This window comes from Phaseolus vulgaris, chromosome 5, assembly GCF_051622355.1.
Source record: "Phaseolus vulgaris cultivar YP4 chromosome 5, ASM5162235v1, whole genome shotgun sequence".
NCBI lineage: Eukaryota > Viridiplantae > Streptophyta > Magnoliopsida > Fabales > Fabaceae > Phaseolus > Phaseolus vulgaris.
This window is the reverse complement of record NC_143502.1, coordinates 3,455,113-3,482,338: the sequence shown is the minus strand read 5'-3', so window position 1 is coordinate 3,482,338 and position 27,226 is coordinate 3,455,113. Positions and strand designations below refer to the sequence as shown.

The following is a 27,226-nucleotide window of genomic DNA, read 5'->3' as shown; positions in this document are numbered from 1 at the left end:
GTATTGGAACACAAATGAGTATATATATATATATATATATATATATATATATATATATATATATATATATATATATATATATATATATATATATATATTTGAGACATCCTATTCACATGAAATTTTATTTTTTTTATTTTTTTTATAAAAGCTTTCATTTATTTTCATTTTTTTATTAAAAAAGCTTTCATGTTAATCAACATGTTATTTTCTTGCTTAAGTTTAGTATTATTAATGAACTTGATTATAGGGATAATGGTTGAAATATAGAGTGGACATTAAAACAAATGAGTTTTATGTGGAAAAAATGATGATTAATATAACTTATATTTAAATATTATATGAATAATAATTATGAGTTCCACAATGTTACATTTGATAAAATTTAATATGTATAATAATGCTGAATTGAAATTATAATTTAAAGGTTTAATCTAGGGGTGTTAAGAATTAAATCGATACAAAGAAAAATAAAAAAAAATCGATCTAAAAAATTGATAATCAATTAAAATTAAAGACTGTTGGATTCTTTTGATTGCGGTTTCACACTTCAAAATTGATCCATATTATTGTATTGCTTATGAGTTATATGCGAGAGGAAAACCTAATATGTCTACCACGGTTGATTATAAATTTGTGAGAGGAGTAACAATATATGAGATTGTAAACTACATTTTAAAATAAAATATCTGAGTAATAACTCAAACAATTTAAAGTACTTCAGTTTAATTCTTATACAATTCAATTTTCTCAGTTTACTTTTAAAATTTAGTTCAGTTTTATGATAAGATCTCTATTTGCGACAGTCACATTAAAAGCAAGAGAATTAAATATGAAAATAAGAATGTTGTGACACAGTTGAGAATGAAGTTGGATAGTGAGAGACAATGAAAATGCAGAGAAATGACATTACAGAGCACACAGAAAGCTTCAATTCCTTATTTAGAGGTAGTAGAGTAAGAGGCAGTGAAGAAAGTGATGAACTAGTCTTCCTTACCATTCTTGTTTTCAGCAGCTTTGAGAAAACGTGAAAACCAATATGCAGATGACTTGGGGTGTCTGCTGAGTCCATTTTTATAGTCAACATACACCAATCCAAACCGTTTTGTATAACCTTGAGCCCATTCAAAGTTGTCCAATAAAGACCATGCAAAGTAGCCCCTCACATCTACTCCATCCCTGTCCATTCAAATCACACACAAAACTTACACTCAACTCAAAATCTCATTCTCTCTACATCCTAAACTTTAGGATATAAGTATGGTCTGTATGTAGAAAGTGGCAAACTCACTTTATAGCCTGAGCAACTGATGCAAGATATCCCTTGAAATAGCGGACTCTAAGTTTGTCATCTAGCATCTCATGTAGCGGCAAGTTATCACTTTCTTCGTCATCCATACCTGCCAAAGACAAATCCTGCCTCAGATACAAGAGAGCCATTTCATAATGTACTCGCACACATGTATATTTGTGTGCTTCAAACAATTCTTAATTGCCGCTGTGCAGTCAAAGATTCAGTACAGGAATTTAGCCAAACAAGGCCATTGATGCCTTTCAATTCACATCTGATTCCTTCTTGGCATTTTTTCATTAGTTTTTTGTTTATATACCTATTTTCTTGCCAAATTTATAGGAAGGATAAGTTTAGTTACGTACCGTTCTCTGTGACAAATATCGGAGTAGCATACTTTTGTGATACGTAATTGAGAACTTTCCGAAGACCCCAGGGAACAACATAAAGCCACTCTGATGCTGCCTGTTACATTCACACACAGTAAAAAGCTTGCATGTTTGGGCTTATATACTCATGTCATGTGTATACAAGAGTTAGAATTTTCCTATGAAGTGGCAAAAAAAACTTGCATATGTGGTATTGTTCAAACCTGTTCCATTGTTAATGGGAGTATGTATATATCCACCCAGTTTCTATTCTCATATAAAATACAAATTTCATACTGTTATCCACCATGAATGAAATCAAGCACACGCTTACCTAATCGTGTTGTCAACTCTACTTTTGTGGGCAACAATTAATTGCAATATTTTGTTTTGCTAAATACAGGCTAATAGTATTATCCATTTGATGATAATTAAGCCCACCAACAATGTGATTAATTGTTCACAAGTTTTAGACATCTAGTTCTTATTAGTTGGAGAAAGAGTCTGAGCCTAACCAATAGGCCCCTAACGAGGGGTGTCTCAGGTTAATAAATAGCGAGGCCAGACCCCCTCCCCGTCACACATTCATTGCCAATTGAAAACTAATTTTCATCGATGTTGATTACATCTTCAAAAAGTTAGTATCTTCAGTGTTTTAAAAACTCAAAAATTTTCATCGATGTTGATTGTGTGTTCAACAAGTTAGTATTTATCAGTGTTTTAAATTCATATACATTATTTTGTTATTGGATGTTATCTATTTTAGTCTTACAACAAGCACATTGAATGAGGGAGAATACACGCACCTTTTCACCTATTGCCTCGCCAGCTTCCCATTCCACTAATGACAGGAAGCACACATGTCAAGGAGAATTCATTTTGGAAGATATTTTAGAAAATGAGAAAATGTTCCAATTATTACCACTCCTCGTTGTCCCCTGCACCATGTAGTAGTAGTTTACTTCAGTGGATTCTGTCACGTGAGAAATAAACCTTGACGTATAATGATTTAGACCAATAAAGTCCAATTTATTCAAGAGAATTTTCTTATCCTCCTCAGAGAACTTGGGAAGCTGGTCTCCAAGTCGTTCACGCATAGACTCAGGATAGTCTCCGAAGTATAGTGGATCCAAGAACCTGGGTTAAAATCATATTTTAGCAAAGCATGCATCTCATACCAAGGTTAGATATGATTTAACACTTCAAATTTAGTATTCAGGAACTAAAATCACTTTTTATTTTCAAATATAAGGGACTAAACTGAAATTTTTTAATTTGAGGGATCAAAATCGGATTCAACCTAAATTTAAGGAACTAAAACGTAATTAAACCATATAATAATATGGAAACAAATGCACAAGGAACTACCAGCCAATCTGAAATTCCAGGCGCCTTGCAGCAGCAGATTTATCTTCAATCTTATCAGAATTAGCCTCTGCCCATTCACAGTCTACCACGAAGCCCACTTGTCCCCCTTGTTTCTCCTAGATCATCGGGACATTAGAAAGAGTAAAATTTTACCTTCGAAACATTTTTTTAATATGGTCAGAGCATGAGAAAATATTGATGAACAAAATTCACGGATAATTTGGATATATAGATCAATCAACTCCAGAATCAGCATCAAAATCCACCTTTTCAGTCCATTTTTTCTATGGTTTCTACTAATGCTTTATTAGATCAGGCCATATACAGATAATTTAAATACCCGAAAATCAATTTGGCAAACTAGAAAGATAAGCAAATAAATGGAAATCAACAAAATAGACGGGAGGAGTGGGGAAAGCATCAAAATAAAAGTAATCCAACTTGTCAAATACAATTTTGAGTAGAAATAAATGAGTACAGCCCTGCACCTTGTACTTGTTTCGGTATATGGAAACAGCTGTTGCATGGGCTAAAATCTGATGATGTGCTGCCAAATATGGCTCTATACGAGCATTTTCACTATTTCCTGGAGCAAAAATTGCAGTATCATACCCATTGATCGCAGTTTGAAGTGGCTCGTTAATAGTCATCCAGTTCTTCACTCTATCACCAAAACTTGCAAAGCAAGTGTCTGCATAAACAGCAAAGTACTCTCTGGCAAAAGCCACATCAGAACCACACCATTCAATAATAGAATATTGAAAATCAATCCTTAAGATGATTTTATACACTATTCTCAATAAAGGTACGAGGAATTTTTTTTAAAAGGGAGCACCTAGGACCACGCAAAGAGATGAGAAAAGCTGGGCGTTATGAGAGCATAATGGGTCAAAAACAGCATTAGGTGTTCAAGGCCACTAGAATAAATATATCCCACCGAGTGTAAACTAGTTTACTCTAACCGGGTTCTTGAAGTTAAGGCTTGGTAATGTAATAATTTAGAGTCAATCATCACATTCAATCTCCTACCTTAGGTCTTAGGTCATTGACTCTGGTCCAATCAATTATATATCTGGTAATCATTCTCTTTTCTCTTCCCTTAATACTAAAAATTTGTTCTCTAAACACAAGCTTACGACATTGGCACTACCCATTCCCTTTCATATCTTACTATTGTGTTCTTTATGTACCTAACTTCCCATTTAATTTACTATTTATCACCTTGCCTCACCAAATCCCATGACATTATCTTCACTTTCACTAAAAACACTATTACCTTGCAGGATCAGATATTACAGCGGACAATTGGCATCATATGTAAGTTGTATGGTCTCTACTATCTCTCACTATCAAAACATGTTTGTGCGTCTGCTATTTATTTAATGGTGATTCATGCACAATTAGAACATCTTTGTTGACCAAATTGCAGAAGACAATGTCAAGTTTTAAACAACTATCTAATTTGAATTGTGAGTAGTTGTGTCAATTAGGTAAAAACATTTTTTAGTCTTTTTCTAATAAAATTAATAAACAAGTTTCATATCCTTTCTCCTAAGTTCACAACATTATTTGGGGTCTTTCTTGTACTATTACTCCTACTGCTTTCTTCTTCACAGTCATGTTCTGCATCACCTTTTAGGATGTTGTTCTAACAACATGTTATTTCATTAATCAAATGTCATCATCCTTCCCTAATGATTAGGTAACTCACGTTGTGTTTTTTCCTCATTCCCCTCTATACAGCCTTACCCCACATGTATTTAGTTCTACATGTTTTGTACATAACTTTATTGTTGAGACAATCTTTCTCCTTGGTTTTCCAAATGTTTTCATGGGATATCATGCTCTCAAATTAGATATCGTGGCTTCTCTCCTAATCTTAACTGATATTTTGTTTTTGCTAATGTCACTTTTTTTTTAGTTTGTTTCATATTTTGCATATGTTCCTCCTAATCAAGACATATGCAGTCATTTTCCTATATCTATCAATCTTCCTTCATCACCACTAGATTCCATCACCACTTCAGCTAAGCCTACTGGCATTCAATTGATTTTGCATCCTCTTAGTCTCTATCAATTGATTTTGCATCCTATTGACATTCAATTGATTTTGCATCCTATTGACATTCAATTGATTTTGCATTCTCCATCACCACTCCATCACCACTTCTAGATAGAGACTACTTGATTTTGCATTTTTAGCTTAAGTGAGAACAAATCACAAAAGTTTCATCTGGCATGCTCGCCAGTGCATCCATTTTCATTCTTATCATCATTTTATAGTCATAAAATATATACAATCACCATAATCATTCCAGATCTACGTAAATTGCGTAAATAGGTTACTATCTCATAAAATTCACTAATTTCAACCACAAAACAAATCAATTTTATGATTATTTGAAAAGAAACAAACTGTAAAATAAAAAATCAGTTACATGAAGCCTACATGATTTGTTTATTTAACCATCCTCCCATTGACTCATGAAGATGCAGAGGAAGATCCCAATGGTACAATGTTGCATAAGGTTGTATACCTGTTGGAAAATAGTAACTTAATATAATTTTCTTAAAAGTTAAAAAGATAAGGTAAAGTAGCTGCACGCAGATTATACCTCTTTCAAGAAGAGCATTTATAATGTTGTTGTAAAAAGTTATCCCTTCGTCATTGATTTTGGTTCCTAAGCCATCTACACCAAAATAATCATCACAATAGAATAAAATGATAAATCCAAAGAATCCTTAGCTTCTATGTGCACTAAAAAGACAAGTCAAATATCATTTTTAGAATGAGAAGCATCTCATCAAAGAAAAGCAGGACAGTGTGACCTTATAGTTGCTGCTCATGTTTCTACAAGATTCTAAGTGGCTAAGGTCTTCACTATTGGACTTCTTATTAATAGATTACAAGAGTTTATAGGCAAGTATGAAATGATTGATATTCATTTCCCAACTTGAGCAGGAGTATTGTAAATAACAGAAATATTTGAAGTTTATGGGTTGAAAAGATAATCTTAGTTGACATTTTCTTTAATATTTTTTTTCCTTTTAACTGTACTTCACAGTTTCCTTGTTTAAGGATAGTTGTTCCTGTAATAGAAGAGGATTTTTAGAAAATAAAATTCTTCTGACCCATTTAGTAAAATCAGTTCCTTCTCAATTTTTTGACTTCTCTGTATCACCCAATTTTCTCCCAAAACCATGCAATACCCTGGGTGGACCTTCTATCAACAAATGACCTTGCATAGTCTAGATTTGTAGACACTTCTATGGATAATACCTTTTCTTCTAAATAACAATCCTCATCCCATACTTGTTGTTAAACTCTAAGAAAGAAAGAGTAACATTGAGCTAAAACCATGTGTTTCTAAGACAACAATAATGTTTTATTTACTCTGAGAAAAATGAATCAATACAATAAAGAGAAGAGATTTGATATCCTCTATTAACAAAGATATGATACAGGAATAAATTAAAAACGTTCGTAATAATACATATATAATTTATATATTCTGGATTATACAGGATCATTCCTTATTTCTATAATTATATAACTTTCCTTCAGATACTGAAGAATTTGATTCACTGTATACAATGTCTCTCTCATGGATCATGCATAAATTAACTAAACACAGTCACAGCATAAGCAAACTATAGTCTAGTGTGGGATAAATAGATGAGTTTTCCCACAAATCCTTTGGTCTTGGAGATGAAGAAACTCATAGTCTTGAGTGACTAAGTGAAGCACCAGACATAGAGAAAAAGTGCATTTTGAACTAACCATGGAGACTCTGGACTTCTTGTCATGCCATATGGGGTCACCAATGCCCAAAGTCAGATGAATGATGTCTTCTACCCGCACTTTCATGAGTTCATTTATGCTTTTGATGACATCTAATACAGCAAAACATGGACTGAACATACTCATCATGTGAAGTTAGTTTTTTAAGTTAGGATCTTTAATTGATATAGTAGCTTTTAAAAGGCACACTGGAATAATAATCATAAAATATTATTTCCTTTTCCTCATAAAATGTTGTTTGTGTTAGTTTAGGAGGGTTTCAATCAAGGAAAAGTTTGCTCTTTGCTTCCACTATAGATCGCAAGGAGCCTTTAGTTCCTTGACCTGTGACTCGGTCTTATGAAAGGGCACACATAACATTATCTTTCCTAACCAGTCCTTTCCCTCTCAATCTGTAAATAATCCTTTGGTCACCATTTGTGAACAATGAACATATATTTGGAGTAAAAAAGAATATATCACCTACTGACTATGTAAAATTTAAGCATATAAACTTTCAGGATTCATGATGTCAGGGACATGGAAAATGATTTATGAAACCACTAACCATATAGAAAGCACGTTTAAAATTCATAAGTAGTAAAACATACCAGGGAAAATACGAGACCACGAAATTGAAAATCTATAAGCTTCAAATCCCAACTTGGCTATTAGATCAATATCTTCCTGTTACGATTATTACATTCAGAATGTTAAGATTTGAAAATTTGTGCATAAGGCGAGCCAGCAGATAATACTTCATAGAAGTAATTATAAGATATCCTAAATCAAAATTTCATATATCCTCCATACTCAAGCAAAAATAGAGTCAACGATTTTCCATCTAAAAGTATTTAGCTTCGAAGAGAAAACAGGTGCAAAATTATTAATGAAGTGGTACAAAGAAAAACAGATGCATTCATATGAGAAAAAGCCAGTCTCCAAGGAAGAAACATTGCTTGCGCAATGAAGTTCAGCCAAAAATAAATCGACAACAGTAATATATAAACAGAAATAAATGAATGTCAAACATTAAAAAAATTATGTTACTGACCATGTACCGATTATAATGATCAACTGCAACATCGCCATTGCTTTTGTCAAGAATTTTTCCTAATAAAACAATAAAGACAAACAAGTAAGAAAGCATGAAGGAGTGCCATTAACTAAAATGACAATGAAGAGTTTTACAATCTATTAAGATTAAGGAAAAAGTTCTCATACCGTCAGTGTGTGAAAAGGCATCCCATATGCTAGGACCTCTACCACCCTCCTTGCAACCACCTTCTATCTAGAAATTAATAACTAGTTTAATGTATAATTGAACAACTTTTCCATCAGTTATAAATATGAAATTACTTATCTTAATATACTCCATTCTCCTAGTAATTGGCCAAAAGACATTGATCCAAGATCTCCCTATCATAGAATTTTTATATCTTAATTACCTTGTCTTTCATGATAATTAATTACACATTACAAGCTATTTGAATAAATATGGTTACCTAGTTTGGCTCTATAGCTATCATGAAATTCCACTTGATCAAAGCCAAATTAGGATATGCCTATCGCAAATTAGAGGAAGCCTATGTTTAAGAAAAAGGAGTAAAAGAGATTGAACAAACTAAACACTGCAGTGTATCCGCAACCGAATTTCTAAGTTCAAATGACAAAAAGAATTAGATGAGGCGCAGTCAATGTTGCAAATCCAAATTAAGTGATGCTATGTAAATTTTTTGTTAAAACACATCAAAGTTAAACACTGACAGTACACAAATCCAAGTATTCTCCACCAAAAATTGTGTCCAAGCACTGAAACCTTAGAGCTAGATCTATAGAAAAGAAAAACAATAAAAAAAAGTATAATCAAACAAAATAAACTGCAACAAACACCAACACTTATCCAAAGAAAGCCAAAACAGAGATATTGAAGCAAACAATTTAAATAATAATAAGAGTTGTTGGGTTCTGAAGAATCACAAGAGAAACCACAAAAATAAGAATAAAAGGAAACAACTTAACTACATCAGGTTCTATACACAAAATACGCATCAACATAACAAAAAAACCTCTAAAACAGAGAAGACAAAATATCATCAGATAATAAAGAGTAGACGGTCTAAATAAATTTAATATTAAGCGACGATCTAACAGTCTTGTATACTCTTCCTTATACTTGGTATAGTCTTCCTTAGAACACCATGATTTAGATTCATTAGATGGAAAAAGTTCAATAACAACAACACAATTGTTTTCTCTTTCATCTTTCTTCTTTTGCTAAAAACATAGACGAACAGGATAAATTTGATAGAAGTAAAAAGGTAAAACGAAGAATGAAGACATTCACATTTGGCAACGAAATGCTATTGTTGAAATTGACGTAAGAAAATGGAGGAATGAATGCGCAGTGGCAGGAACCTGGTATGCAGAAGTGGCAACTCCGAAGACGAAGTTAGGAGGAAAGTCGTTGCGCGAGACAGAAGCGTTTTCGTTGATTTCATTTTCTCTCAGGAACTCCTCCTTCTTCACCATTATCAACTCGCTCTCTCAGCACGGTCTTCTTCAGTTCACTGATTCTAACGATTTTTCTGCTTTTAGTTAACCATTTTTATAGACCCAAATCAAGCAATGACACGACACAACATTTGACGTCTCTGTAGAGTTATTATTTTGTAAAAAAAATTCATTTAAATTTAATTTTAGTTTGACATAAAAATTAGGGTAAATATCTGAAATTTAAGTTTAATTGAAATTATAAAATTGGTTTATAAGATGAAGTTTCATGTAATTATATATTATAAAATATCTTTATTTTATGAAATGTGAAATGTCCAACCCATTTATCATATCAAAATTGTTAATTTGTATGTGAGATTATATATTATAGATAGATTTATACATGTTTGATAACATGATAAATACAACAAAATATCTATAAATTTTAAATGATCATGATATCAATGGACTCCGAATGACTCCACTTTTTAAAAATAAAATTTATTAAAAATTAAAATTTTATAAATAAAATTTCTAAGAAAAGGATAAGGTAAAAAATAATGCAATTAGGTTCGCTTGAGACATTAGTATTTTGTTTTTTTTTTAAGAATGTAATGTTTTCTCTTTAAGGTAAGTAAGGTAAATGTTAAATTTTCAGTTAATAAATTATTATAAAAAAAATTGTAAGGTTTTTTATAAAATAGGATTGCTATTCCCAAAACGACATCTACTATATAAATCATCAAGTAGCTGTCACTTGTCAACTAGTATATAAATACATACATGGAATATGAATTAAATATTGTTACATAAATTTAATAATAGTAATAGTCTATTATAAGGCCATTATTAAGAATTTAAGGATGCAATATGGTTACAGCAATTTTACTTTATGTAGAAAATTTATCTATTTTATTTCATGGTTTTAGTGATTATTTCAAAGATTCTAAAACATATCATTCTAAAATATAGAAAGTTAATTTATTTATTATTTTAATAATTTTATGCACCTATAACCATTGTTAACTTCTACAATTCAAATAAGTTGTTACTTTGTTACAATAAATAAAATCCAACAAAACTCTATATCCTTAATGTATTTATCAATTACTAATAACTATTTATTAGTTAATAACAACTTAAAATCAATAATAATATAAAATATAAATAACTATTTATTAGTTACTAACAACTTAAAATCAATAATAATATAAAATATAATGTTTTAAAAAACTATATATTCATGCTTTTAACATAACAAGGACATAATTGATAGTTTAAAAATAATGACAATTTAATAGTATATTAGTAACATGAATTTAGTATATTAAAATATTATAAGAAATTACCAAATTGAATTATTTTAATTTAAAGAAAATATTTATAGATGGTTCAATAATAAATAATACAATTAATTTAAAATATTATTAAGATGAATTTTGATACGATAATATGTGTTTAATTTTAATTTATTTTTTAAATAATTTTTTTACTTGATGATGATGTTGGCTCCAAAGCGCAGTATAATAACAAAAGCAGCATGAAATGTGCCGACATTCATGAATATGAAAATCACATGATAAAATAAAGTATGTACTTAAAAAGTTAAAAATTATAATAACTATTAATAAAAAAGTAAAATTATAAAAAAAAGTATATAAATAAATTAGTTATATTTTATTAATTTTTATAATATTTGTTATGTGTTATTACATTAAGTAATAAAATTAATTATATTTATAAGAATAAAAATATTTATATATCTATATAAGAGCAGTAAAAAAATACTAGTTTCTTTAATTATTTATAAAGGTATACAAAAAAAATAGTATATTTTAAATCTCTTATTTATTATTTAAGATGTATTGTAAATAAAGTAAACAAATATGCAGGGAAAAAACTGGGAAGAACCAATTACCACATCGAACATTATTAATGGAAAAAATGAAAAGGGAATTCTTAACCCGATTATAAAAGTTTCAATAATTTATGATTATTTGTTTCAAGTGCCCTTAAATTAATACTTCGAGATTGCTTAAATATTTGAATTTAAATAAATTATTATTATACTTGTATTATAAATAATTTGATTATTTGTACACCTTTTGGTTTTTAAGAATATAAAATTGAAGATAATCATTACACTACGAAAAAAAATTATTAAAAAAATAATTTTAAAGACAAAATAATTAGTTATTACATTGATTGAATTAACTCAATTAACTTGTGTTTCAAGATATTTTGATGTTGATTTATACTTCATCTTGAAGGGATATCTTAAGTTGTTATGGAAGTTGACAAGTGCAGAACTACGACCACATTTCTGCTATAACTCAAACCCAAACAACTATTACCAACACCCTCTTCAACTTTAATGGTCCTTTCATCTAATGATGAAGATGAGGAACATGATGATTGATGTATGGTCTAACCTTATTGTTGTCACTTAAAGAGAGGGAGAAGTTTATATGAAGAACTAGCATAGAAAAGAAAGCTTATGGAGGAGAATTACTTTATAAAAGGGAGATATAAGTTAAGGAAGAGCAATTATATGAAGATTATGAGAGCTCACACTAAAGGGGAGAAAAGAAGATATGAGAAAAGCAAGAACAAGAATAGAAGAGTTCACAAGCTCAGGGGGAGCTTTCAGTCTTTAGAGCTGTTGGTACTACTCTTATACTAAGTTGTAAGAGACTATGTTATAAAGTCTAATGTATTGCTGATAAAAAAAAATAAAAATAAAAATAAATAAAGTCTATTGTATTTGTTTGAGCAAAACAATAGGCTTTATTTTGTTTAAGTACCTTGTACTGAAATTGCTTTGTCATATGCTCTGACAATTTTTATGCTCTAGTCTAACATCTATAAGCGTAATCATGTTTGCCCTGGAAGATGATAGTATTCATTGAACAATAGATCATATAAGACATAAGTACATAAGATAAGATGAGTACATAAGTGTTTCATCTGTCAAACAATATAACAATGATATCTTCTTTTATGTTTGATAAAAGATGGATATGCTTAAACGATACAAACATAATTTTAATATAATCTTGTACTTCACAAATATTTATATGCTTATTCAATGTTATAGGGAATGTATATTACCTTTGTTTGTCAAGAAGATCCATTCAAACCCAAGACACATCAAATGATATAATAAATGAACAAATCATTCAACTATCATGTAGTCATCAAACTATCAAGCATAAAAAATGTACACTTCAAACAAGCTTCAAACGATGCTACATAAAAAAGTTTATCTGTCAAATATGTAACACTTCAGATGCGCTTTAACATACAAGACAAAAATTCATTTTTAATTTGTTAGATTGTTTAGCGAGCACAATATATCACGTATATTTTATATTAGTTCTTCTTAATCACCTAGCCACTAAAGATTACAAGTAATATTCTTAGCCACTTCTAACCTCTACCCAATTATTCTTTTAACTTATTTCTCGAAGCAACTTTCAAAGTACTTTTTTACAATAGCTTCTAAAGACTATGTACAATAGCTTCTTTTAACCTCTTCAAATTTTGTATATTCCCTCAAATAAATATGAAAAAAAGGTATTACACACCAAGCAAATTAAATAGAGAAATGTAAAGATTAAATTGAGGTTACTGAGCAAAACATTCAAAGAGAGAAATACAATTTTAGAAAAGTTAGAAATCGTAGATGGATTGTTGTCATGTCTTCACAATATTCTGAAATTTTTTAAAGCAAAGTTGTTGCAAGACACTAAGGGTGTCTTCAGGTAATATTGTTTATTATCCTTTACATATGATAAGGATAAAAAAGAACACTATTCTATATAAATTATATTTAATACATTTTACCAAAACTTCATTGATAAAATAACATAATTTGCTTATCTAACTTTATTCGATGGATCATCTCTAACTTTGTATAGCATATTGAAATATAACAGACAATATACACTTTCTTGTTAGAACGTACTTTGTTCTTGATTCAAAATCCTGTTTTAACATTTCCTAGATTTCTTCACTAAACCTGTGAAGACGACATTGACATTTCAACACATGTCCAATGCCTTAAAACATGTTTATTTTGTATATTTAATCATTGAAAACAAAGGTCTTAACTAATATTGGTCCAACAATACAAGTATGCCCCAGGTCGAAGAATGTTTCATAAAATTGAAATTACGATGCAGATTAGCTGCTAATATAAGTATAATTATAAATTTGGAAATCAAAATGTATGCAAACCAATCAGAAAAATAAAGTAAAAAAAAAAAAACTATGAAGAAACTGGATGTCTACACAGTTCTACTTTTGCCCATAAGAGGTACAATCTTCAAAGAAGAAATTCAAACTCTTGACCTAAATTAGGAAATAAGTAATAATGCAGCAAATTATCTGCCCTGAAACCTCAATATTTACTACACTGCATATGATTAGTATTGCACCAACTGCATTCATACTTCCCGTACAAAAAATCAATGATCTAGCAGCAAATTCTCATTCTTTGTAGGTGTTGGTGATACTCGAAAATAAAATGAGTATAGGATGCTAATACACACTAATAAAAAATAGAAGTATCTTTCTTTGTCAAGATCCTTGTTATACTGACTCCACAATCACCAAATTCTTTCACCCGATTTGCATCAGAAATGAAAAAAACTCAATCTCAGTTAATCCAAAGTCCATTAATAGGTAGTTTGGTACCGCAAATATTCATCCTCATTTTCTCTCATCCCTAGTGATTAACTACAAGCAGTAGCACGAATCGCCAATTCAAAACATGCAGCTACAGTGGCATAAAAGATAAAGTAACAACAGCTACTATGAAGAAAGCAGTAGAACAACCAACAAACCTTTTTTTCCCAGCAAAACTATAGACAGTAGTGGCCACAACAGCTACAGCTATGCTGGCACCATGGTGCAACACAAAGGGAGTCCAGTAGAAGATCGATACCGCTCCACATAGCACGACACCAATCTATAGTGCCTGCAATTAACAACCCTGCTCACAGCAAGTCCTCAAGTGAAAATAAAATAAATTCCCATGACAAAAAAACAACAAAGACACCAAAACGCAACAATCCTGTTATTCATTCAAGCATCGCGAAGCCGAAACCAAGACAGCAAAGCAAAAATTTATATCTAAATGAGGCAACACAGCCCAATAAATCTACAACAAGTTTGCACAACACAATTCAACCAAAGCCTACTATTTCGAAACTAAAAGTCTCATTTCTTTCCGCGACCTGTTAACCATTCAATCAGGTGGCTTTGGCATTCCCCCCGGAACAACACATGCCTCCATGTTCGTGATGGTGGTGGTGGTGGTGATGGTGATGATGGTGCTGCTGTTGCTGCGGCTGCTTCCCCTTGAGCTGCTTCCTCATGTCATAAGCATCCTCTCCGTCCGCATAATACTTAGCTTCCACATCATGAATCTTGTACCCCAAGGTCTCGGTGTACAAATTGTAGGCAGCGCGGTTGCTCTTGCGCACGTGCAGGGACACGTACTCGGCACCAAAAACCTGTGTGGGAGAATCCAATACAAGACCGAGAAAACAAATATATATATAAATACACCAGGCCTGATTTAATTTTGGTTCTATAAGAAAATCCACAAATCGAACCCTAAATCCTCAATTTCATTCTCTCAATTTTCAATTATCAGTAATTTCAGTTCCTGAATTTTTCTGAGGCAATATAATTGATCTATCGGACCTGTTCCATGGCGTTCTGGGAGGCGGTCATGAGTTTGGTGGCGAGACCGAGTTTGCGGTGGGTGCGGAGGACGGCGAGGGAGGTGATGTGGCCGTGGCAGTCGGTGGTCTCCTCCTCCATCTTGGCGAGGACGTAGCCGACGATGCGACCGTTGTAGTCTTCGGCGACATGGAGAAGCTGAGGCCATGAGAGGATGTGATAGAAATAGTACTTCATCTGGTAGTTCTCAGGGAGGCAGAAGAGGTTGCACGCCTGCATCGCCAGAAGGTCCTTCACCGTCGCCTTCCTTATGCACACCATTTTCCCCTTTCCCTAACCAACACTTCTCTTTCACTCCCCCTCACTGCACCCAATAAATAAAACGATTAATTCTCCTTTTTTTTTCCTTCAATTTTATTTTATATTTTACTTATGTATAAATTTATTTTATTTTCTATTTTATCTTGTTACTTGATACTTCTAAAGCATTATATTGTTCAGCTAAGTTTCTCAAATAATATTATTAGTGTTGTTAACTCTATAATTTTGTTAAAAAAATAATAAAAATATAATGATAATTACATGATAAATAATTAAGTTTTATGATTTGTTGTGGTATTATAGGATTTAGTTATTTGAAATGTATAAATAAAAGTGTGGAAGAAAAATTGTAATTATAGATACACTAGAAAAATAAAACATACAAATTGTATGTACCAAAATAATATATTTTTTATATATTTAAAAAAATATAACTACAGTGTAGGATAAAAAACTAATATTAGTAGCCACATAGATAAAATAGAACATATGAATGTATGTACTAAAACAATATATATAAATATATATATATAGAGAGAGAGAGAGAGAGAGATATTTTTAAAATTTAGTTTTTCTTTATTTTCTATTGTGTAATTTTGTTTGTTTAACTATTAATGTTTTAATAATTTGATTTTTTATTCAATAATTTGATATTTAAGTTTTCATGAAAAAACTGAAATAACACTTTATTATCCGATTGGGCCAGTATTTTTATTAGATGATGATAAATTTCAAGTTAATAATAATATATCAAAATTATATAATTATGTAATTAAAATTGTAGGAACTTAATTTGTGAAGAAAAAAAGACTAAAAAAACATGGCAATTGCTTCCTGCACCATATCATTGCACCAATTACAGGAGAAAAATCGAAAATACCCTTAAAAAAATGGGTATATATAAAATTACATTCCAGACCCCTTTTTCACAACACAATAATCTCTTTTGAATAATTTTCCCTCCTTTTTCACAACATAATAATCTCTTTTGAATAATTTTTCCTCCTTTTCCACAACACAATAATCTCTTTTGGATAATTTTTTCCAAAACGTATTATTTTCAGTTCTTGATTTTTTTATTCAGAATGAGATTTTGATTTTTTTTTTTTCGAATTTTTATATCCAAAACACAAAAATCTCTTCCAGATTTATTCTATATTTTTCTAGAATGCATTATTTTCAATTCCGGATTTTTATTTCCAGAATAAAGGGTATTTTTGGAATTTTTGAAATTATGTGGTGCAAATTCAAAAGTGTTGTGGGTGCAGGGAGCATTTGCCAAAAAACATCTAAAAATATAGTATATAGGTTAATTATTTAAAAAGATGTGGTGGTGAAACTCATTTAAAGTAGAATAAAATTCATTGATTTTCTTATAAAACTCTTGTATGGTAGAATTCTATTTTGAGACCAGAGGCTGAAACTACCCGAAATCATGACCCAGTGCTTTATAGATGTACAGAAAGCCATTATAGCTGAATAAACTTCATGGATTATACAATAGTTAGCTATTCAACAAGGTTCACAAACAGTATAGAGAAAATTAAATACTTAATTTTACAAAGAAATGTGGCTTTTGAATTTCCATAATCTGATATCATTGGTATTGTGTGTGGTAACAATCTTCTTCATTCCAACAGCGAGGCATGTAATAGATGGTCGATCAGTCACAGCAACCAGATCATAGATATTTATTAAGTCATCTTCGGGCAACCTCGTCCCTTTTCTTCTTTGAATGAGACCAGAAGGACTTTGAAATGTTGATAACAATTTCTCCCCCAGAACACAAGAAACAGTTCTGCCATCGTTTTGATTTAGAAATCTTAAGATACCATCTATTCCACCAACGGCCAATGTTGATGAGTCACTCTGCATGTGCTGTATGGAGTATATAACATTTGGACTCACTCGGTGGCTCCACAACAGCTTCCTTGTTCTGCATGAAATGAACAAACATGGTTGAGCAAATGATAAAACAAAATAGATAATATTTTGTTGTGATTAAACAGAAAACGGATCATTACTGTTCCAAATAAAAAAATGACTTACTCACACTGCCCTCAACTATGTTCGTGTTGTGGTTAACTTCCCAGGAAGATACGTTTTATTTTTCCAGTTCTTACCTTGTCTAAGAGACATAAAGGTTCCAGCACAAAAACAATAGTGTAATGGAAATAGGACAATTTCCAAATTTCTGGGAATGAAACTAGCCAGAGAGCATATAACGTGCTTCATTACAGCAAACTTGATTTGTTTAGGAGTTTCCTAACTTTTAGGATGTTCATAAACATTATATCAGCTTCAGATGATTTTTTTTAATTAAGTCATTACTTCTGTCCATATGATTCCCTCTATAAAGAAGATTAAAGCTATTCTAAATCAAATTAAAGGAAATAATAATGTGTTATTTTATTGTAGCAATTGCCTATGTAGCAGTGTGTAACACCTTTAATGCACGAATGCACTTAAGGAGCAACCTTCATTACACTATTGAGGCATTTACCTAAGGTCCCAACAATATGCATATCCAACAGCGGATCCTGCGAACAGTAGCTGAGAGGAGGGATTGAAACACATGGTCCTTATGCCTGAGACAAAAATTGAATCAGATTCACTTTCTGCACCAGAAATGTGTAGTGCTTTTAAAATATTGGTTAAAACTAATCATGGCACTCCATATCATACAAAAATAATATCCTCAACATATAAGGATCAACAAAATATTTCACCAAATACAACTGGTCCACCAAAAAAAGAGCACATATAAACTTCAACTAAAGTACCACAGGTCCGTAAGTACTGGAGTGTACCAATAGAACCATGTTAGAGGAGAAGTGCTAACCATGCACCTGAAAAAGTAAGGAAAAGTTTTTTTGCAAGATTAAATGCTGAAGAAAAAAAACACCATGGGATTGACTATGTGTGAAATCATTTGGTTCAAACAGTTGCTCAAAGAACTCAAATTTGGGAAGATTACACGAATCACAAAAGACATTCAAGTGTGATAATCAAGCTCCTTGCAAGGGACCAACACATCGAAATAGATTATCATTTCATTAGGGGGATCTTATCTAGTAAAACAAATAACCAGTTAGCAGATGTTTTCACCAAATCTTTGGCAAAGGTCCTCAGATGAATTAGATATACAACAAACATGCTGTATATTACCTATTTGCTCGACCTTGAGGTGGGGTGTTGGAGAATATGGGCTAACAAATAATGTAACTACAGTAATTTTGGCAATTGTAACATGTATATTTATTATCTTTTTGTTTATATAATAAGGTGGCAAAGTGGGCAAGGCCTGGCGAGCTGGTCCACTGGCCCATCACAATTTGTGGTATTTTTAGCCCATCAGCTTGCTTTGACCAGCCTCGCCAACCCTTTTTTAATTAAAACTTAAATAAAAAAGTAGTTTAACTTTTTAGTATTATATTATTTGAAGGATACCAATATACAATAATATTATAACTTAAATCATCAACACTTATAAATTAAGTTCCAATTATTAATTATAATAGAATAATTTAACATGTACAAGTAATAATCCTTTTAATTTATCACATTAGAGACATTAATTAACCAAATAAAGACTTGGAAAATATTTACATAAAATGTGCTTTCAATATATATATATATATATATATATACACACACACACACACACACACACATAAATACATTAAAATTTAAAAATTTAAAAAAAAATGAGGGGGTGGCCAAGATTTTCAGTCCAGATAACTATGGCAGGCCAACTTACCCCATTTTTGGTGGACCAGGCCAAAACAGGCCGAGCTGGCCGAATTTGCCAGTCCGAGAATATAACAACTAGTATAATTTAAACACAGAACTCATCCATTGTCTCTCGTTTTTCTCTTCCCTCGACATTAACCAAGAAATTCCAATTGAAAGGGATAAATTGTTACCTCTGCCATCACTTGATCTAAGTGTTGCTACCTGCTGAACAGAGGATGGATCTGCTATTGTTATACTCCCAGAAGTGGAGCCACTTACTATAAACTTATCTTCGTTTAAACATAAGCATGTTATCGGTACATGGTGCATTCTGCAGATACCAAGTTGTGCACATCATGAATGCTACATGACATCTTTAAGATATTAATCAAGCAATATATAAGAACCAACTTACAAGAATGAGATTATTAATTTAGTTTATTAATGGGATTATTTGTTTCAAGTCACAAAATATTACTGCAGCATTCCTTTTCAACCAATGTTGATAGGAACTTGGGTATTAAGCGGTGCCGAAGTTCCACATCAAGTAGTATGAAATACTCACTGAAGTATTTAAGTTTGTGATTCTCCCCTTTAATAGCTACCTTTCGAGGGTGAGTTTCCCAAGTGCATGGATACATATCAAATATGCAATTATAGTTCAAAAATATTTTCTTGGTAAACTTAAAATGTAGCTGACCACTTTTGGACAGAAATCAACATAAGAAAATCTACAAAATACCTTATTATTTGAGAACATCTCCTACTGTACATGTCAAAAACACGAACAGCTCCATCATCACATCCAACCACAGCTGCTGGATCAAAGTATCTGAAAGCACAGAACAGAAAAAAACTTTCAGATATCATATATAAATAGCTTTTTGTCTTACTTCTGTTGAATACTGATTATCTTCTGTTGTACAACTTTTATAAAGCTGCTTTTGAACCCTTGTCTTTCTTTCTTGCTGGTTTTGTAAATGGCCACACTTGGTTGTGTTGGGTATGTTCTAGGTCTTATTTTCTTTATTTCTAGGACACCCACCATCACCACAAAGAAACTCAGTGGTCAAAATCATTTATCATGATCTGCCTCTATGGAACTTTGGTTCCTTGGTCAAGGATACCATGACCACCTAGAGAAAGTCCAATCTTATTCTACTCCCAATATTCAACAACATATATTTCTTAATCAATTACTAATCAAAATCCATGGATCATTGACTCAGGTACTTCACACAACTGCTAATGCTGCTTTATTTTCTTCCACGTCACCCCTTAAAATTTCTAACCTTATCACTTCAGCTTATGGGTCCCAAATTGCTTCCAAAGGAATTGATCAAGTTTCTCTTTCTCATTCACATAATTTAAACTTTGTTCTAATTATCCCTGACTGTCCTTTTAATCTAATCTCTAAAATCAATTAACAAACTCCTTAAATTGTTATGTGACATTTGATTCAATTCTTCTGTCTTTCAAGAACGTGAGCACCACAGGTCAAATGATTAGCATAGGACATGAATCTCAAGGTGTATATTATTTTGAAGCACAACCATTTGTATCTTGTGTTGCTGTTTTGCCTCCTAAACTTTTCCATGATTGATTGGATCACCCCAATTTGTCAAAGTTAAGAATTTTTCCAAGTCTCCAGAAATTGGAAATGTTAGATGGTGAATCATGTCAGTTGGGTAAATATATTAAGTCTTTGCAAAACAAACTGAAAAAGATGTAAATGAACCTTTGCTACCATTCATTCAAATATATGGAGTCCAAGTCATGTTACATGGTTTAGTTCCAAATATTTTGTTTCTTTTATTGAAGAATATTCACAAATGTACTTGGGTATACTTAATAAAATATAGATCTAAACTTTTGTCCATTTTTATGTCTTTCTTCAATAAGATCAAGAACTAGTTTGGGAAACAATTAAAACATTTTGGAGTGATAATGCCAAAGAATTCTTGTCCTCGAATTGTCATCCTTCTTATCTTCACATGACATTTTACATCAATCTACATGTCCTTATGCAACTCAAAATAGGAAGAGAAAAAGAGTGTTGATTAGTTTACCGCATGCATGAACCTTTTACAAATTTGCCTTCAAGTGAAGGAAATATGCTTCTTTTCCCATTCCGCCTCCATATGCATAAATGACTACCAACTAGACCAACAATCTGAAAATAAATTTTCGGAGTTCAGAAACCATAAAGGATACAAATCTTACGCAAGCCAGCAACTTCAAGAAAATAGAATTGAACCCAGCACTTTTTAGACAAATTGACAGTATAAATGAAAAGATGCAGCAAAATAAATAACACTGGCCTTCAGATGATTTGCAGCACAAATAAATGACATACAAAATTTCAAACAAATACAGGGTACAGGGATGTCAGTATCCATTTGCAAGAAGTCCCATGTTGGAAGTATAGGACTTTGGTGTGGAGATTATAAGGACCTGGTCTCTCCCACTACATAGCAAGCTTTTGTAGAGCAATTCTCTCAAGATTATTATGAATTAGATGATTGGTATCAGGGTATTAAAGTTGAAGAAATTATGAAAATCTGTATTTGTATAAAGTTTATAGACTCATATATACTTAACAAAGCCTAAAACAATGCTTAGATCAATAAAAATAAAAGATAATAGAGTACTGAAGTAATTATTGTGGTATAGTTACTTCTCTGTTATAGTTTCAGTAGTACACATTTACTTCAGTTAGAGATTCTGTTGGTTTGTTACCTGCAGAGTGAGAAGTTAGTTAGACTTAGTAGCTTGCAGTGCAAGTATTACTGTACTATAAATAGCTTCATCTCTCTTGTATAAATTTAGTTAAACAAGAAACTTCATCTTGTCACTCTCTCCCCCTTCTCTATGCATATTGGACTCTATTTAAGGAAAACAAATCTGAGCAATTTGAAAGTGCTCATCTCCCAGATCAAGAGTTCAAGCCAATTTCTGCTTATCTTCCTCTACCAAACTTCATTGTCTACACTTCCTCCCAACTAGATCATAAGTGTCACCATGCCACACTCCACAGCCAGCTAGGCAGTTAGTTGCCTATTTTCCTCCCAAGTTCTAATTAGGTGCATCACACCTATTCTTCCTTCTCCTTGTACATCACTGAAGTCTTACATATGAAGGGTATGATAACTAATGAAATGAGTTTATTAAATTTCATAGTAACGATTTTCATTCCCAATAAAGAACAATATTTTAAACAGGTGGTGTCATATGATTTACTGATACAATGCAATTTCTTATATGTGCACTCTGGAAAGTTAAATCGATAAAGCATACATTCAATTAATTCACCTTGCTCTCATCAAAATCAAAGTCGATTAAAGGGAATGTATTTGGCATTGAGTGTTCTTCTATGCATTTGTAGCTGTCTAATGACCAGAGACGAATAACCTATCATAATGCCACGGAAACCATTAGTACAAGGCGTAATGTAGTCAGAAACTATATCACACTATTTATAAAAGGACTCGGACTAAGCAGAAAAATCACTTATATTTATAGAATACAAAGATTCATTCTGTGAGCTAGCCCTCTACAGATTATTGCTGCTATGCACTTCCAACCAAAAGATAAGATGAAAGGAACAAATATAACATAACCCAAAATTCACAGATCTGCTAAAATAAACAGTAAGAAAAAGCAGATAAAAACTGACATGAATCTACACTGCTTTCACGAAAAAAAATGCCTTTTTATAACAATTAATACAGTCAAGTGCATTAGAAGCATAAACTTCCAGAAAAAAAAATAAAAACCATTTTTGAAGTTTAACGAGTCTATTGATAAAGTTTTCTCCATCCTCCTAAGAATAGGTAATAGAAACAATAACTTCAAGGAAGTTTTGGCGAAGAGGTTTTGCACCTAGAAACATTTGAGTTTTCTAATGTTTAACCAAAATCACTGGAATAATCCCGTCAGATTTAAGCCTTTAAATTCTTTTAGACCAATAACCCTCCCCTGCCCCCACCCAAAAAAAAAATGAGAGAACAAGGTGTTTAGTGTGTTATCATCCAACTTCCATAAACAGAACCCGTGGTCTGTATCAAGAAAGAAGTATAGTATGTATACCGAATTTTTCATTTTTTAAATAACCATCTTTCTCCAGCACCCTAATTAATGCCAGATTAATCCTACTTCCATTGGTTGAAAACTGTAAAAAAATCTACGTAAATTTGATATGCAAACCATAAAAGTACTACTTAACATTCCATCTTCAGGCGTCTCCTTGTTAATAACTTATTTATTATGAGCATCTACCAAGAACAGATTTAGAAGCATTATCTTAAGGTCCACATTAAACAATACAAGCAATGGCCAACAAAGCAAAGGTTTTTATGCCCCAAATTCCTAGGACAGCCACCCCTTCCAATCTAATATAGAAGTTAGTCTATCTACCCAAGGGAAATGATCCCTCTTAGCTGCTCCAAACCTCAACCAGAGTAAATTCCCAGTGATCTTCCAACATTGATCAATCATTCATATAATAATCATAAAGGAGGAAAGAAGCCATTTGGATACAAGAAAAAAAAGCCTAAACCAGAGTGATACCATCAGTAAATAAGAAGCTTCCTTCCAGCTACCTGACCTTCCATCATATTCTAAACCATTAGGGCTTGACACATGAGATCATAATACTGCCCAATGAAGCTTCAAATAATAAGAAGCCATAGTCTTTTACTCCTGTGCTACAATGAATTTTTATCATTTTAACTATGAATAATGATATCTCAAATATAATAAGTAGAAACAATTACAATACTGCAAATAAATTCAAATTCCAATCATGTATTTTCTTTTTTGATGCTTAACAGAACTAAATTGTTACCTCAGAAATTATCAGATGATGATGTCAAATTGAGGAACAATTGCTAGTTGATTGCCTTGTGATATGTACCCAAGCACTTAGAGAAGTCACCCTCAAAATCTAGCTATTAAGGAGAAGAACCAGGAACCTACATACTCCATTGAGAATCCCATATACTACTCAATGTGGGACTTAGAATCCTATAATACCTAAGTCCCTATCATAGCACAACCCCAAATAGTTGATGTCTCGTACTGTAGAACACTTCACTTGGTAACACTTCACTCAACTTTCTCAATAGTCAGAACCCTCCGTAACGTAGCCCTTTTAAAGACCCTAACAACCAATTCTGATACCAATTTATATGCACCCAAGCCCTTGGGGAAGAACCAAACACTTAAATACTCTACAGAGGATCCCATACTTTTTAGTGTGAGACTTAGGCACCCCAAAATAACCAAGTCCCTATCCCTTTATAACATTGTCAATTTGTTGCTACATATAATAAAATACAAGTTCTTAAATCAATGTGAGATCTTCATATATTTGTCTTGTAAAGAGGTGGAGATGTATATTGATGTACTGCTATTCATAACAACCAAGTGATCAACTTAATAATTGTAAATTTGTACTTTGTATGAGACATGCAAGTCTCAAGGGAAGACAAACAGTTATAAATTATAATCTACGTTCAGAAGTTGATAATCTCTTGAACAGACAGTAAACAACTTGTGCTATGCCAGCAGCTTAGGGAAGGAACCTTTTTAAGAATCAGAAATTGGAAAAGTAGGAGATAAAATACGACCCATACCTTATCACCCACGCCAGTAACTAGCAGGCCCATTTTCATTCGGCACTGAGCAACCCTAAATTGAAAGGTAAGTATTGAAAATCAGTACAAATCTTGCATGTTGACTTGATGAGAACTTATAACACAGATGCACACAAAAGAACATGCAAGAATGCACTGAATATGGATTAGTCAACATTACGGCCAAAGATTCATCAATTTTTATGAGAAGCCATGATGGTTGCAGCAGATGTATTGAAAGCATGGAACTAATGCTACTACATAAATGTAAGCAAAAACTATGGGAGTAAAATTCTTTACTTACCAAGAAACTCAGAACAATCATGCCAAATAATATCCCAGCATTAACATTCACTTCAATAAAATTTCAAAAAGTGCTTCAAGTTTTCTATTTTCAAAAACATGAATAATAGTCAACAGAATGTTAATGTTCTATTTAAGGATTACTAAATGAAAGCCAGGCACTTATGGCCACAAACTAGGGCCTCATTTGGACTCGGACAATACACAGATCCACACTGATACACCACCAATTCCCAAATACCAAATCACCCACATTCGATTCAACCATTTACTATCAAGTGAAAAAGCACCATTTAAAGAGTAATGCCTCCCAAATGAATATTGAACCCAATGTTACAAATATTACCCCAATGGAAGATTCTAGAAAGTTTCATAATGCTGAAATGACACACATCATAATGTCTCGACTTGCTCACTTTATGTAAACAATGTGTAAATGTAAACTTGTACAACTATGTCTGTTAGAAAATTTTTAGCTCTATACATAAAGAAAGTTTACATACTCTCATAGTATATTTTCAAATCAAGCAACTACACAACAGTTTATTGTATGAAAGTCCTTTCTTATTATTCTTTGAGATATATGATCTTTGGCAACTTCGATTAGGTGTTACTTGCATCTCTTCACATTTTCGTGCTAACGTTCACGGAATGAATTGTTATGCAAAATAAACAGATTGAAAACATTACTAAAGCGTAAAGGGAAGATTTAGGTACGTAGTTGAATGACCCTTCCACTGATCAACGTAAAAGCGACCACACTGAAGAGCCAATCTATGCTGCTTCATAGCCACCTCTCCTAAAATCTCCCTCAAGGGCTTTTCGGTAAATTCAGACGAAGAACTCTTCATGGTCCTCTCACAAAACTCTCGCAGCGACCGGGACTCGAAGATGGCGTTCCTTCACAAATACGCACGCGCGAGTTTCAGAAAAGCACGTGCCATAAAAAAGGAAGAGAGTGGAAGTGAGTGAGGTACCAGAGTTTGCAAACGAGGGAGCAGCGAACGAGGTCGAACATGTCGAGGAAAGCGAAGATGGTGCACACGATGTCGGGGTCCAGAGACAGTATGTTGGTCGGAGTTTGGCGCCGTTTATTTATTTGGCTGGCGGTCGCCGGAGAAGGACCCTTCTCCGCCGCCGTGAAACCCCGTTGATGTCTGTTCATTGTTTGGAGAACGGAATCAAATTCAGTGACAGAACACAAAGACCAAAGGGTGACCTTAAAAAATACAGGGTTCAACTTATCCCAAGAATTTTATTTTAATATACTTTTTTATTTATTTAAACAAACTATCTCAGTTTGTATTAAGTAGAATATACTGTATATTTATAACTATTAATAAAGATATTATGCATTGTTAGTATACGTAATTCACTATTATTTTTATTTTTATTTTTATTAATATAATTCATTTTATTATTTTATTTGTTATATTCTATAATTGCTTTTTAAATTTAATTAACTATTTATAATAAATAATAGTTATAAAATTATAAAAATTATTTATTTTATAATTACTTTTCTGAATATAGTTCTTTATAAATTTAATAATATATTGACAAGACTTTTATTTTTTTTCAATTTTTATTATCATAGGGAAAATATTCTACTAGTGGTTCAGAGAACATTATTTATTTAACTTTTCAAAATTTTACACAAGAAATTTTTTTTTCTCCTTTTATTTTTATCTATTTTGATTGAATTTTAAGTCTTTTTAATTTTTCTAAAAACATTTATATTAAAATATTTTTTATAATATAAATATTTTAATATTTTATAATAAAAATAGATATTTTTATATTCTTAATTATGTAATTGTTATAAAAAGTTAACTTATAAACAATATTACTTTATTTAGTTTTTTACAATAACATTTTTTAAATAATGATTATTTAATATTTTAAATTATTTTTAATCATCCAGCCAACCAATATTATTTAAAGTCACTAAATAATTAAATGTCGAGAGACGAAAGATGGTCAAAAAAATTTAGATTTAATGAATCATTGTATCGACTCAAGTCAAGAAGAACAAAAATCCGAGAAAGAAGAAAATAATGAAATAAAACATCACCTATTACTCAAAATATGTATTGACAACTATTGATCAAAAGTACAACAAAAAGATAAATAAAATCAACTATTATATTTTTACGATATTATTCTTAGCATTGTTGGCATCTTGTTGAACTCTTTCTTCCTCACATGGAATCTCTTCAATTCCAACAAGATTTTC

At 31.8% G+C, this 27,226-nt stretch overlaps 3 protein-coding genes across 18 annotated transcripts; all 3 read right to left on the bottom strand.

Moving 5' to 3' along the window:
- Positions 1–811: 811 nt before the first annotated feature.
- BGLU42 (beta glucosidase 42) lies at positions 812–9,441 on the bottom strand. Of its 2 annotated transcripts, none has more exons than XM_068643092.2 (13): positions 9,227–9,441; positions 8,033–8,099; positions 7,863–7,921; positions 7,420–7,495; positions 5,643–5,717; positions 5,477–5,564; positions 3,516–3,741; positions 3,028–3,143; positions 2,582–2,796; positions 2,466–2,500; positions 1,657–1,756; positions 1,292–1,400; positions 812–1,179 (listed from the first exon to the last, which is right to left on the bottom strand). In XM_068643092.2, the coding sequence occupies exons 1-13, from the start codon at positions 9,338–9,340 to the stop codon at positions 984–986; spliced, it is 1,476 nt and encodes a 491-aa protein (XP_068499193.1). In that variant the 5' UTR covers positions 9,341–9,441; the 3' UTR covers positions 812–983. The 2 variants fall into 2 exon arrangements, with proteins under 2 accessions (XP_068499193.1, XP_090158456.1); XM_090302330.1 differs by having other exon boundaries at positions 8,033–8,227; positions 9,227–9,382.
- Positions 9,442–14,361: 4,920 nt separating this feature from the next.
- Positions 14,362–15,393, bottom strand: LOC137834869 (N-terminal acetyltransferase A complex catalytic subunit NAA10). Its single transcript, XM_068643093.2, has 2 exons — positions 15,017–15,393; positions 14,362–14,823 (listed from the first exon to the last, which is right to left on the bottom strand). The coding sequence occupies exons 1-2, from the start codon at positions 15,314–15,316 to the stop codon at positions 14,560–14,562; spliced, it is 564 nt and encodes a 187-aa protein (XP_068499194.1). The 5' UTR covers positions 15,317–15,393; the 3' UTR covers positions 14,362–14,559.
- Positions 15,394–16,785: 1,392 nt separating this feature from the next.
- LOC137834867 (F-box family protein with WD40/YVTN repeat doamin) lies at positions 16,786–26,241 on the bottom strand. Of its 15 annotated transcripts, none has more exons than XR_011084976.1 (10): positions 25,968–26,223; positions 25,708–25,890; positions 24,688–24,742; positions 22,364–22,462; positions 21,121–21,224; positions 19,794–19,883; positions 19,243–19,382; positions 18,100–18,165; positions 17,820–17,904; positions 16,786–17,252 (listed from the first exon to the last, which is right to left on the bottom strand). XR_011084976.1 is itself a non-coding variant. In XM_090302241.1 (10 exons), exons 4-10 carry the CDS (start codon positions 23,621–23,623, stop codon positions 16,874–16,876), a joined length of 900 nt encoding a protein of 299 aa, XP_090158367.1. In that variant the 5' UTR covers positions 23,624–23,752; positions 24,688–24,742; positions 25,681–25,890; positions 25,968–26,180; the 3' UTR covers positions 16,786–16,873. The 15 variants fall into 15 exon arrangements, 13 of the variants coding, with proteins under 13 accessions (XP_090158367.1, XP_090158365.1, XP_090158366.1 ...); XR_011084977.1 differs by having other exon boundaries at positions 18,127–18,165; XM_090302241.1 differs by lacking the exon at positions 18,100–18,165 and adding an exon at positions 23,621–23,752 and having other exon boundaries at positions 25,681–25,890; positions 25,968–26,180.
- Positions 26,242–27,226: the final 985 nt, after the last annotated feature.